Below are 14,972 nucleotides of genomic sequence, written 5' to 3'. Positions count from 1 at the left end.
AAATAATTATTTTTTACACTCCTTTTAATTCTCAGTACTTTCATAATTCTCATATTTTATTATTTTATATGCTCATTGAAATTTTTAATACTATCTCAATTACTCTATTATTAATTTATATCTTCAATAAAATTTTCAATACCCTCTATTTTGATTTTTTTTTCTTTTATATTTTTTTAATTATCAATTATCATATAATTTTTTAAAATATGGCAAGTAATACTCAATTCAAATAAGCTTTTATCCAAAAAATTTATTGGAATCGGCTATATGGATTCTCGTTCTTCACTCTAAACTATTTTGGGTTAAATCCTCGGAAATATGTAATGCTTCTAGGTCATGTTATACTATTATCCTCCAAGTCAGTTTAGATCTACCTATTATTTTCTTTCTATCCTCTAACCCAATGTGCTCTACTTGTCTAACTGGAGTTTTCCTATGTCTACGCTTCACATAGCCAAACTACCTCAATCTCCCTTCTCTCAACTTATAACTGAAAATTTTGATTCTTCTAAATCCTAAAGGGATACATAGGCAAATTTATGTTCATGTATATTTTTCTAATTTTTTTTAAAAAAATTAATTTCATCTCTAATTTTTTAATAAGTTCAAGTCTTTGCTTATTAAATTTTTCTTAAAAATAAGTTATTTTTATTCTTTTTATTCTTATTTTATTTTGATTGAAAGATTTCTAAGAAAAATTAAAATATTTTTACAAATATAACTTAAATTCTAAATCAATAAAATTTTCCTCTAATTTTTTCCTTTAAGTCGCTCTTAAATCGCCTGTAAACTGCTTCCAAACCGTCCTCCAAACCGTCTTGAACTGTCATTTTTCGAACCGTCCTTTAAATCATTTTAAACCAAAACTCGAACCGGAACCAGCGGTTCAAGAACCGTCTTCCAAACCGTCCCATAATAGTTTAGTTTAGATTCATGATTTCATTGAATCTAAACCGACGGTTCATGAACCATAACTGGCGGTTTCTGAACCGTGGCCACCCCTACTTAAGGGGGTCCCATACCCCTTTTTGGTCCATCGGTGAGGCACAATTTGGTGCAAAATTGAGTACCCAAATCACTAATTTAAGGGAGGCTTAACAAAATTTATAATTTGTTTTTAAAACTAAGTAATTGAGTCCCTAAAATATAATAAAAGTGATAATTTAGTTATTGCGATTAGAATTTTATTAATTTACTATTAATTTTGATAAAAATTACTATAATACTTTTATTTTTATTTTTAATTTAAAAACAATTTAGCCTTTAAAATTTTATTTTCTTAATAATTTAATTCATGAGATTTTATTTTGTTAACAATTTAATCCCTATATTTTTAGAATGTGAGTCCCTTTGAATTAAAACGTTTTAAATGTAAATTATTAAAATTTGAATTAATTAGTTTAAAGTCTTTAAAATTTTTTATTAATCACAAAATCATCCATATGTTTTACAAATTATTCTTAAACATTATAACTATTTATAAATAAGCCCTTATAATTTTGTAAAATTCTATTTATGTCATTTATATATATATGCTTATCAATTTATAAAATTTTCATATATTATTTTATATTGTTTTATAAAAAAAAAAGAAAAAAAATATGAATATGAAAATTTCTTATTAAAATAAAAATTTTAATATTAAATTGTTTCATATTGAAAATAGAATTAAAAGCACTTTGTTATTTTTGCTAAATTTAATAGGGGAATTATCTATAATTCTAACTATAGAAACTAACTTGTAAGTTTATTAAAATGTTAAGAACTAAATTACTTGGTTTTAAAATTATAAGGACTAATTTGTAGGTTTAACCAAATCTTAGAGACTAAATTGCTAATAAAATAAAATCTCAAGAACTAAATTGTTTTCATATTGAAAATAGAGTTGAAGACATTTTAGTTATTTTTACTAGAATTAACGGTAACTTAACTAAAATTTTAATGATAGGGACTAAATTGTAGGTTTTGTTAAATCTCAAGAACTAAATTATTTAATTTTAAAAGTATAAGAATTAAGTTGTAAGTTTTATCAAACTTAGGGATTAAATTATAATTTATTCTTTAAGTAATTATACTCTTATATTTTTAATTTTCATTTTTAAATTTGTAGATCTTTTGAAATTTATTCAGTGTTTGTTTAGTTTAATTGTTGGATACTGCTAGTAACTGTTAATAGATAGCTATTATTATTAGTTATTAGCTAGTAGCTAATTTATATCAAGTGTTTAATAAAACTATGTTTAGCTATTACTGTTGATATGTAATGACTAATAAGAGTATATATCATATAATTTATTTTATTATTGAAATAAATATAATATTATAAATTTATTATAATATATTATTTATTTTATTATTAAATTAAATATATAATTATTAATTTAATATATTTTTTATCATTTATTATATGATTAAAATAAATAGATAATTATTGATTTATTTATTATATCATTTATTTCTTTATTGAAATAAAAAATAATTAAATAACTTTAAAAATATAGTTATAAAATAACAAAGTAATTATTATTGTTGATAAAGAAAAAATGTATAATTAATTTTAAGTTCTTAAATGTAAAAAAAAAGTATTTTTTTATAATAAGTAAATATTTTATATTTTATTTTACTAATAAAAAAATATTTTAATAAAATTATAATGAGCTAATTAAGATGTTAAAATTATAAATAAAAAAATAAAAACATTAATAATATTAATTTTTGAGTTAAATAAAAGAGAATAATATATTTTAAATAAAAAATAAAATCAAATTAGCTATTAGCTGGTGAGAAATAGCTCTAAAAATACAGCTGATATAAACTGCAGCCGATGAATATTATATCAGTTACTTATCAGCTATCAACTTTACTCTTTTAAATTTATCAAACACTTTATTTTACCTGTTTGAGTATTTATCAGCTATCAACTACATTTTATAGGTAAATTAAACACCCCTTTTAATCAATGACGGATAATAATAAAGTGAGATTATAAGTAATGGGTTTTTCAAAACCATTTTTCTTTCGGTTACCGTGTAAGTTAATCTAAGTTTTTTTAGAGTTTTTATTTCTTTCTATTGTATAGGTTAAATACATTTTCTTTTACCAGATTATAAGTAACGTAAGTTCAGATTGTAAGATTATTTTAATTTTATGAATATAATTCACACCCATTTAATTTATATATTTTAATTAAAAATTGATATAAAAATATTTTTATTAAAAATTAATAATCTTATAAATTTATTTAAAATATAATATTCTAAAATTTATAAGTATTATTACAATATATATATATATATATATATATATATATATATATATATATATATATATATATATATAATTACATATATAAATATAAATAATTGTTGGGTTAGTTAGAATTCTAATTAAAAAAAAAATTGATAGCTTGTACTTCTATTGTATAAATTATCATCTCAACGATTAACTTATTCTATAAGTATAATATTTATATTAACTACTATAGTTATGATATTGGACAATTTTGTCCTATTAACTAATTCTGAAAGAATTTATAAATTAATAAAATCAGGCAAACAAATTTTCCATCTTGAAGGAAAAACGTTCTGAGGATTCTTGGTGTTAATGGTTGAATTTGAATTGATGGGCTGCAGTATTTTGGATTTTGAATTTCTGAATTTGCTCCATTGGGAATCTTGATGTTCTAATTTTATTTTTTTACTATTTTTATTTTACTAAAATTAATAAAAAAGAATTTAATATTTATTATTAAAAAGAATATTTCATTATTGAATATTTTATTGAGTTAGAAGTAACTTAAGCTTAAATAAAAAAGTTTGCATTAATTTGATTAAAAAAAATGTAAAAATACTGAGATATATTTAAAAATTATGACATAATATTCGTTGATTGCTTTCCATAACTTTAATGATGCCCATAATAAAAAAAAAATAATAAATTCACATTTAAAATTATTTATTTTGTTTATTTTTTATTTGTAAGGAAAGACGCTGAATTAGTTTTTGGAATTAGCCTCAAGGACAACCAAGAGTTAATTCAATTACTCAAATTTTATGGGAATATCATGTACTCCATATCATAAAAATTCTAGCTTGATTAGGTTTTTAAGAATAAACACCTAAAACAGAGGCATCGAAAATATGGATTTTGATTACTAATTCTAGCTTGATTAGGTTTTTTCTTTCCAAATCCGTATATGACAACTACTGATCCACTTCTAATGGAAAGTGGATTACTAAAAATTCTCTTAAATTGTTCCAACCTCCTTTTCCTGCTTAAAATTGGCAATCTGAGTCTGCTCTAACAATGGCAGGGAAACAAGTAGTTGTTCGCCAAGTTTGGGCAAGCAACCTAAAGTCCGAGTTTTTCCATATCCAGAAAGTAATTCGTCAATACCCTTTTGTTTCTATGGACACTGAATTCCCTGGCACCATCTTCCAGTCAACTCTCAACAAGCATCTTCTCTGCTATGCTCCAGATTATACCTACTATCTCATGAAGCTCAATGTTGATATGCTTAAAATTATACAGCTTGGTCTCACCTTTTCAGATTTAGAAGGAAATCTTCCCACTCTTGGAACTGAATACTGCTACTGTTGGCAGTTCAACTTTAGGGATTTCGATCTTCAGAGTGATCCCCATAATGTTGAGTCCATTCGCTTACTTGAAAAACAAGGAACTAATTTCAAGATGCATAGAGAAAAGGGTATTGATTCTAGGGATTTTGCCAAGTTGGTTCTTAGTTCTGGCCTTATTTTCAACTATTCCTTCACTTGGATTACTTTCCATGGTGCTTATGATTTGGCTTTCTTCATTAAGATTTTAACACAACAAGAGTTGCCCCGTGATCTTCAATCTTTTATGGGGCTAATGAAGTTCTACTTGGGAGTTGCAGTTTATGACATTAAATATATAACTTCTGTTCATGGCTTGCACGGTGGATTGGAAAGGGTATCTAAGTTACTGGGTGTTAACCGAATTGCTGGAAATAGTCACCAAGCTGGACCTGACAGCTTGTTAACTCTACAAACTCTTATTGAATTCAAGAACATTCATCGCAAAAAATTGAATGAGAATTTCAGTGGCTTTGAGGGAATGTTATCTGGACTCTGTGGTGGAGAACGGCTGCTCTACAAACCTGACTTCATGGATCCTTTCAATTGGCAGAGAAAGAATGTCATGTGCAGTACCTGATTGTTTTATTGAGTGTGAAGAATCATCGGCTAGAAAATTATAAGCAACTGAGTTTTTTTGGAGTTTTTGTTTCTTTTGACTATTGTATTGGTTGAACACAATTTTTTTTTTGTTAGATTGTAAACAATGTATGTTAAGATTATCTTAATTTTATCATTACTCCAATATTATTTAAATTCATTTAATTTTATATATTTTAATTAATAATTCATATAAAAATATTTTATTAATATTAATAATTTTATAAAATTATTTAAAATATAATATTCTAAAATATTATTTTATATATATATAATTGTTGAGTTAGTTAGGATTCTTGGCTTGCATGGTGGATTGGAAAGAGTATTTAAGTCGAATTACCGGAAATTGTCACCAAGCTGGACCTGACAGCTAACCTTTATTAAATTCAAGAACAAAAAACTTGAATGAAAATTTCAGTGGCTTTGAGGGAATGTTATTGGACTGTGCGGAGATCTGGCCACTCTACAGAACATGACTTTCGTATAATTGCTGATAAAATCTTAATTTTCAACACATACCAAAAAAAAAAAAAAAAGAATTAAATTATTTAACGAAATAATTTAATTCTAACGTTGCAATAGCCCAAGCCTTTGATCTTCTTCCTTTAAATCATGTCCACTCCCCGCCTTTCTTGAACAAAGAAGAAGATGATGAGGTTCATCTACTGTTAGATGCTGGATATCCAGAAGGATTGCAGTTCAAGAGTCTCTAAAGACCCCTCTCTTCATTTGTCAATTGCCAACTTCTGAGCGAAGTGCCGAGCCATCGCTTCATATGGAGATAAGAAGTGAATCGCCTCTGATTTTCTGTGAAATTTGCAGGGAAAGGAAAGAAAATCATCAGCTGATCAAGAATGGGAACTGTGGTCACCCATTTTGCTTGGAATGTATAAGCAAACATGTGGAGGAAAAGATCAAATTGGGCATGAAATTTGTTGCATGTCCAGGCTTAAACTGTGAATGTATCCTACAATTGCAGACATACAAGCATTTTCTCTGCAAGGATGTGCTCGACCTGTGGGAAAAGGCACTGTCTGTGGAGCTAGTTCCAAACTTTACTTGCAGGTCAGTGCATGTTATAGTTAAAACAGCATACAGTGATTGCGTGGGTTTGATGATGATATCCTTAATTAAGCTGTTCTAACTTAATTAGCCACTGAGATGATAAGTTGCAACTTTTACTAAGATATGAATATGTTGGAATTTTGTTAACTTGAAATTGTTTGTGTTTCCGTGTAAGAGAAAATGGGTGCGCTCTTATTTCTAAAAAATAAGTAAATAATAAGTAAATAAAATCTAGAAATAAGAAGGGAAAGAGGGACAAAAAGGGAATTTGAGTGGGGAACCAGAAAAAGGGAGAGATCAGAGGGGAGGGGGGATTTTGGAAAGCAGAACAGAGGAAGGGCGACTGGTGCTTGCAGAGAGAAAAAATTGAAAATTTTGAAGCTGGGAGCTGCGAGTCTGTTTTCTACAAACTCTTTTAGCCATTATTGTTAAAAAGGTTTTTCATTTTTGGATTTCTTCTCTACATTTGTCAACCCAATGCGTAATCCATTATTTTAGGTTTAGCCATTTGATAACTGTTGGAAAGTTCTAAATTTTTTTTCTCATTCATCTCTATTTGTTATGTTTCCCTTTCATTCTAGAAAAATATATCGTGGAGACTAATATGTGGTCTTGTCTTATGAGATTTTGATATTAAAAATGCAGAGGGATTTGAATCTTCTTTGAAGGTTGATTATGTGTTGTCGTTTTATTTACTTATGTATGGCTTTTAGAAATAGTTGTGCGTTACTCTTATGCAATCATATACCATTAGGAGTTCGGGTCAGTATAGAGTCTTCCTGATGAAATACGAGATTTGATGAAGGTCAGTATCATTTCACTGTTATGTGTTCTTAACTCTCCGTTTGGGAAGAGCGAGAGTAAAGTAAGGTTATCAAGTAAAGTTTTTTAAAGCAAGATTTTTTATGGTTTTCAAATATTCATAATTTTTTTAGTGTTTGAGAGAAAAGAAAGGATTTTTTTAAGTATTTGAATGTTTTAAAGTGAAACCCATTAATTTGGTTTAGTGGGTTGAAAAATGAAGGTTTTTGGAGGTTTTTAAAAACTTTCAAAAATCATATTTTAAAAAACCTTCTATCCTCTCAAACAAAACTTTAAAGTTTTTAAACCTCTAAAAACCTTCAATTACCTTAAAAAACCCCTTCCCAAATAAAGGGTGATCGTCAAGTTTTCTTAAATCAAGATATTCATTTCTTCTACAGTTGCAAAAAAATGTCAAGCATCAACAAACTTCAGTGGGACTTTTTCCTCGTACTGTTTGGGTTCAGTTATAGAAGGATATATGTACAACTGTTCCATTTTCAGTAATTCTAGTCATTTATTATGCCTTTTTACTGGACTGATATTGTAGTCTCCTATAAATTGCACAGCCGAATATTCAATTGCATACAACATAGCTTGTCTGATTACAGTCTTATAGAAACACTCATTATTTCTTGGACTTTCACAATGTTAAACTGAACAGATTGTTCTGCATTCTTTGGTTCTATTTCATTGGCTACTATACATCTTAGTTTGACCCAATCTCATTAAAAAAATGATAGAGGAAAGAATTGCTTGTGAAGACGGGTTCAAAAAATGGCAAGGGAAAGCTTTTGACTGCTAGAACCACTAAAAAACTATCACCACTGGAGGTGAAAAAAACTGTGCAGTTTAGTCAGCGTGTAGCAGGTACTGATAATTCGGCAGGAGCTGATAGCAAGCAGATAGTTCCTGAAAGGAAGACAGCAGCAATAAATGTTCCAAATAGTTTCCTTTTGCAGCCTAGAGAGGTTCAATCAGCGCTGCACCACAGATATAATTCTCATTCTGTATTATCTCTCAGCGGAGGAAATGAAGTGCCCAAATCATCTTATAGCTGTTTCAAGGACATGCCTCCAATATTTGATGACATCACACCTATGCCACCAAGACTGAATAGGCAACAGAGTGCTGCTTCCAGTCCATGGAAGGGTTCAGTAGACAGCGAAGAAAAAGTAGCAGATGATGTAGAGAAATTTGAAACTGCTTTTTCTGGTGATACTACTGCTGCAAATGAGGATGATAGTGACTCTGATGCATTGCCCGATACGGATGACTATGATTCGGAAGCAAGTCCAAGGAGCCCTGAGAGTTGCAAGAAGAGCAAATGGTTCAAGAAATTTCTTGAGGGATTGGAGTATTTAAGTACAGAGTAGATCAATGACCCGGCTAGACAGTGGCACTGTCCTTCATGTCAAGGAGTTGCAGGTGCCATCAAACGGTACTTAGGCCTGCAGACCCTGATGAAGCATGCCAAAACCAAAGGGTCAAGAAGGTTGAGGCTCCACAGAGAGCTTGCACAACTGTTGGAAGAGAAGTTGCATGCTAGTCAGGCAACTTCTGCTGCTCTAGGTGGTGAAGCATGTGGTAAGTGGAAAGGTCCAAAAGAAGAAAAGAAACATCATGAGATAGTTTGGCCTCCTATGGTTGTTGTTGCAAATACAACCCACAAAAAGGATGAGAACAATAAGGTGAGATTTATACTTTCTCATTCGCAAATAGACATTTAAGTTCTTTGTGAAGATATAATATTTAAGTTGTTTGTGAAGACATAATAATTCAGTTACTAATTAGCTCTCGTTTGGATCAATGAAATTGAGGATTTCAGTGGATTGGTATGACAACTCAACAGCTGCTGGACTTGTTCAGCTCATACAATGCTATTGTCAAGGCTCAACACTTCTACAATTCGAATGGACATTGTGGGATGGGTATTTTGATTTTTGAGAGCTCAGTGAGAGGTTATTTAGAGGCAGAGTGGCTGCATAGGCATTTTGCAGAGGAACAAACAGGTAGAAATGCTTGGAATAATCGACCAGTCTACTTCATACCCACTGGGGAGCGCCAACTTTATGGTTACATGGCAATGAAAGAAGATGTGGACACCTTCAACTGGTACTATTTGAAAGGTATATATTGATATATGCTGAAATGGATATTAATCAAATTTATTTCAGGGGACAAAGAATATGCAAGAAAAATAATTCTGCTGTATCAGGTAAGCCTAAGCTGAAATATGAGATGAGATCCTCTGAAGAAATGGTGGTGAATGGAATTAGGCAAATGAGTGAAGACAACCTTCAGCTTCCCTGGTTGCAAAACAGAGTTGCCGAGCAACAAAGCCATGCAAAAGACCTTGAAGAGTCCATTGGCATGTTGAAGGAAAAACTAGACAAGGCAAATAAAGACTTGGAGATCTTGAGACTAAAAGCCAAACAGCAGCATGAGCAGGACATGGAAGAGGTAATTCTTTTTTTCCACTGAAGAAGAAACCTGAGCTTCTAAGCCTATGCAAAAATGAAAAACTCATTCCATTAACTTTCATTATGCTCTACTGCTGTCCACCAAAAGGATTGTTTCTTGAATTGATATCTCCTATTTTTATCATGAATCATCTCTATTTTGACTGACTGTAGCAATGCTATTCCGTGGATGGACTTTCTAGAGCAATTTTACAAGGACCAAATCAGAAATATTCTTGAAGCAAGAAAAGATGGAGATTTTCAGAATACGCAGCAGAAGGAAGTGCAAGAAAATGCAGAGCAATCAAATGCAAACCCTTCAAACAGAAATGATTACATAAAGAACACAGAGCAAGAAAAGGGACGAGTGACAGAGAGCTATGAGCCGATTATACAAGAAAACATCAATATGGCTCCGATTGGTAGGGAGGAGACAATGTTCAGGACAGTGATGGGAAGGAGACTCAAAACTGAGCCAGCTTCTAGAGGTGGAAAATGCCTTGATTACCGGGAAAAGGCAAGAACTGCAAGACAAGAGTTTTTTAAGGGAAAGTTCATCATGGCAGACCCTGGTACTACACAAATCTTTCTTAATCTTAATCCATCAGGTGATGCTTTGGGTAGTTTGCAAACTGTATTTGATGATGTATTTTTATTTGAAACCAAAATATCTAATTAATCTCTATATGACTATATGTATATGTGAATTTGAATTGTGCTGCACCTGCAAGGTAGCCTAATGGCAGGTGTATATGCTCTCAAGTTTTGGAATCCCCTTCTTACTCTCTTAAAGAAAATGTATATTGTTAATTATATGTCTTTTCTTAATATTTTTGTGTTTGATTTGTGTTAATGTGTCCTGGTTTGTCTATTTTTTATTTTATTTAGTTAAAAAATACATATAATTTGTGTTGAAATCTCAATAAATTCACTATTGGGTGGTTTCTATGTTTTCTAAACTAAAAGAGTACTTATGTAATTTCAAAATAACTCAGTTCAGAGTAACTTATTCTTACCGATGCCAATGCCAACTCAACAATTTCCAATTCAATTTGGCCAGTCTATGTTCTATACAAATTTTGTACGTTAGATATCTCTAGTAAATACATTAAAACAGAACCCACTTAGCAACTTTCAAATTCTATCCACAGTTATGATTTTCATGATCTATGTAGCTGGCTTTTCTTGCTATTTCCTGTTGTGTGCTTGATTTGTGGCCTCATTTGGATTGCGTTTATGGTTTTCTGGGCATGCCAATGTTTCTTTTTTGTCGTCTCTTACTCTCTTACTTTATGAGGAAGATTCTGTGGACCTCTTTGATGCTTCTTTTTTTCCTGGCAGGTGGATGGCCTATTAAAATAACGAAACGTCATGCTCTTGAGTTTGGTTCTGATGTGTTACTGTTTTCAAAAAAACAACATAGTATACACGGCTTTTAAATTGGATGCGCTTTGTTTAAAGGTCAGCTATTATCTGTGCTTTATAGTATGATAAAACGTTGTTGTCTCTGGGGTGGATTGTGCACCATCGTTTGTATGGCTTTCCTATTATATGTGGTTGATTGTCATGTGAAACGAAGCCATTTTAGGCTCCTTTGGATGATGCCATTGTTATGGTCACATGTTTCATAATTGCTTAATCATGATATCTGGAAATTTGTATGTCGGCCATCTTTGCTGCATTCTTTATGCTTTCTTTGGTATGGTACAGATTTCTTTTATATTTTGTTTCTTTTCTGTCTTAGGTTTAGTAGTGCTTTTCTTAAAAAAAAAAATTCTTCTATTTTCATTTGATTGTCATTTGTTTCTGTTGTGCACTATTATACATTATCTTATAAAAAAAAATTGATGGGTGATTGATTGGCTTGCTTCGATGATTCTTGGGATGCTATTCTAGTTTTTGCCATCTCAGACTTGGCCATCCATGTATTCTATTGTGTTTAGGATATATCTTTTTGCTTAAGTCAACTATTTAGACTTATATCAATGTGGTCATCAAAGATTTGATTTTCATATGTGTTTTTATATCTATTGTCAGTATTGAATATAAGTAGATTGCTTGAGTTTTGCCCGTGTTATTATGGATTTTGTGAATTGTGTGTATTAAGTTTATAATGTGCGATGCTTCTTATTTATGCTGCCAAGTGCCAACTGTTAGTAGCTAGAGAAAATTAGCCACAATTTTCGTATCTTGCGTTAAATGGACTGAGGTTTCTCTTTTTGTCAGGTTGCTCCTGCATTGATTAAAGCAAAGTATGCGACCACAGTCCACAATTCCTATTCTTGATCAGCTGATCATTTGGCTTTTCCCTCAGGTTGAGCACATCCTGAGAGAGAAAATGGTTGTATATCTGCAATTGTAGGACACATTCACAGTTTAAGCCTGGACATGCAACAATTTTCATGCTCAATTTGATCTTTTCCTCCACGTGTTTGCTTAAACATTCCAAGCAAATGGGTGACTACAGTTCCCATTGTTGATCAGCTGATCATTTTCTTTCATTTCCCTACAATTTTCACAGAACCCATTGGCAATTCACTTCTTACTTTACTTCCGTATGAAGCAATGGCTCGGCACTTGGCTCAGAAGTTGGCATTTGACAAGTGAAGAGAGAGGTCTTTAGAGCCTCTTGTAACTACAATTCTTCTGCATATCTAGCATCTAACAGTAACAGAACCTTATCATCTTCATTTTTGTAAAGAAAGATGGGGTGTGGGCATCATTTAGGGGAAGAAGATCAAAGGATTGGACTATTGGCATGTTAGAAAATCTTTGTGAGTTCTCTTAGTCTATCTTCTCTCTGCAAAAGGAGTAGTCTGTTAACCTGTATTTAAAAGAGACTCACCAAGAACTTAATCATGGAAGTTTCCTTCTCAGTTGTCTCTGCTTGGACAACTTCTTTGAGGGGTTAAGCTTTTTTGGACTTATGGAAGAGTACTAATGATTGATTCCGCTTTTCGACAGTGGGGGCATGTGTTTTCTATTAAGCGGTTTAAGCCTTTTGTCTCTTCCCTATATTTTAAACTAATCTAGGTGAACTATGATTCTGTTCATTCTGACGTAATGGGTTTTGCATTTCATTAAGCAATTTAATTCTTCTATTTATTCAATTTTTAAGCGTGATGAAAATTAAGGTTGGCCGGTGCAATAAAATGGATTTAACCAATGAATTTTAGTTTTATAGTACTGGTCTAACAGTTGGCTTTATTTCTGATGGTTTCTCATTGCTGCCAAGCATCATTAACTTTTGATTTCTCTGATTTATATAGGATTTGTAGGTAGGAATATTTAGATGACTGTATTTAATATCCTAGGTGCTATCATTAACCCTGTGATTTGGTTTTGATTTGCTTGCAAGATTAGCAGAAATTTCTCTATGTTGCATTAAATAAAATTTTGCCTTTTTTCTTTTACTTAAATTTACTTCTATTATATACTGCTATTTGGAAGAAAGCAGGAGTTAAATTAAGTTTCACTCTGTGCCTTTGAGTCACTTCTCATTAACTGCTAGTAGCTCTAGATTTTTTTTCCCCCAAATTATTATTGTGAAATGCCTTATTCTTGGTTTATCTGCCTATTTTTGTGGAAATTTACTCTTCTAATGTGGATTTTATAGGCCTTTTAATTGTGAGAAGAGGGGTTCTATTTAAAGGCTTGTGGGTTGATCAAGTGTAAAAGGCCTTCCTGTTCAAGCTCTAGTCAGCACTTACAAAGTTTGAAGAATAAAAATAACTTAACATTTGTGTCCAATGAGCCACTTAAAAATAGGCGGAAGGACCATGATGAAGCCGAGATTGAACGCAGATAGGAGATGAAGCCCAAAAGCAGTGGAGTGAACAAGAATCTTGTTGATTTCCAGGTATCCCGGATCAAAGTTCTGATAACATCTGTAGACTAGTAGTTTAAGTCACTTTGATGTCAAAGAAATGCTGATCACCATGAAATTAGTTTGAATTACTGATCAGTTTGATGTTTCTTACATAGTTGTTATACATTTAAGACATTTTCTTTGATTTCTATTTCTATGTTTGTAGAAGATTAGTGTCTCATTGTTTTTACTTAATTTTAACACCATATATAAAGCACTTTGAGTTAATATGGCTTTAAAGCCTCCAAATCCTTTACAATGTTCTTTTATGTTTATAGCATTTACACAATATTGTCCCTTAGAGAAGAGGTGAATTGGACATTAAATGAGATTATGATAAAATTTTAAAAATTAAATAAAGATAATATAGTAAAATATTTGATCAAACTAGTTTATAGGCACTAAAATAAAAAAGTTAAGTACTCCAACTTATTTTTTTTAGCTTATAAATTTAATTTATAAGTTTAAAAATTATTATAAATAAACAAATTAATTTATTTTTAACGCTTTTAAGTTGGTATAAAATTATTATAACTTAAAAATAATAATATGGTAAATTAAATTATTGATCATTTTATAAGTTAAAACAAACACTCTTATAATATGTTAAACCAAATTATTATAACCTTTAACTTACTAATAATGAATTTAGATAAAATAATTATTCTATTAATAAAAATATATTAACTCCCCATTCCTCAAAATATCTAGGTACTTGATCTCTAATCCAGACTCTGAAATACTGGCGCCCTGAATTATATTTATGGTTGTAGCTAGAAGTAAGCATTATTCGATTTAAATTGAATAAATTAAATTGAACCACTTTAATTTGGTAATTCAGTTCGGATTTTAATATAATTTGGTTCGATTCGGTTTTATATTATAAAAATTTCGATTATTTCGATTTGATTCGATTTTAAATAGGACAAAAATCAATTTAACCGAGCCAAACCGAATAGGTTTATTTATTTTTGAATTGATTTATTTTTATGGAAAACTTATGAATTATATGTAATTTTATATATATAAATTATTTAATTTCATTGATTAATAGTTATTAGGTTTAAACCAAGGTCAAAATCAGATCAAATAATTTAAAAACTAAGTCTAAATTAAAAAATCAATCAAAAATAAAAACCGATAGGTTTGAACCGAGCCAAACTGAAATAGAGCGGTTCGGTTCGATTTAATTTTTTATTCATTTCAGTTTGATTTGATTTCTAAAATATATAATTTAATTTTCATGATTTGATTTGATTCGGTTTGATTCGATTTGAATCGAATGCTTATCCCTAGTTGGGGCCACATAAATGATTCGGTCATACTTCTGACTATCGTTTAGTTTTGCATATGATGAATCGGACATTGTAAGACTCACATAACAAGGTTGTGAAGTACTAGTCAATGTATATTTCTATCCTGTCTAGAGGTTTAGCACTACCCATGTGAGATTCTATGTAGAGGTGGCCACGGTTCAGGAACCACCAGTTACGGTTCCTGAACCACCAGTTTATGTTCAATGAAATCATGAATCTGAACCAAACCGCCAAGGGACAGTTT

The 14,972-nt window shown here is 30.6% G+C and overlaps 1 protein-coding gene and 1 pseudogene across 1 annotated transcript; both read left to right on the top strand.

Moving 5' to 3' along the window:
* Positions 1 to 4,308: 4,308 nt before the first annotated feature.
* Positions 4,309 to 5,196, top strand: LOC131183310 (probable CCR4-associated factor 1 homolog 11). The gene has a single exon (XM_058154016.1). It carries the CDS (start codon positions 4,309 to 4,311, stop codon positions 5,194 to 5,196), a length of 888 nt encoding a protein of 295 aa, XP_058009999.1.
* A 403-nt stretch (positions 5,197 to 5,599) lies between these two features.
* On the top strand, positions 5,600 to 13,663 carry LOC131169191 (protein SUPPRESSOR OF GENE SILENCING 3 homolog; annotated as a pseudogene).
* Positions 13,664 to 14,972: the final 1,309 nt, after the last annotated feature.

The sequence above is a fragment of the Hevea brasiliensis genome, chromosome 1 (assembly GCF_030052815.1).
Source record: "Hevea brasiliensis isolate MT/VB/25A 57/8 chromosome 1, ASM3005281v1, whole genome shotgun sequence".
Taxonomy (NCBI): Eukaryota; Viridiplantae; Streptophyta; class Magnoliopsida; order Malpighiales; family Euphorbiaceae; genus Hevea; species Hevea brasiliensis.
The sequence above is the reverse complement of the archived record's forward strand: the minus strand, read 5'-3'. Positions and strand labels throughout refer to the sequence as shown.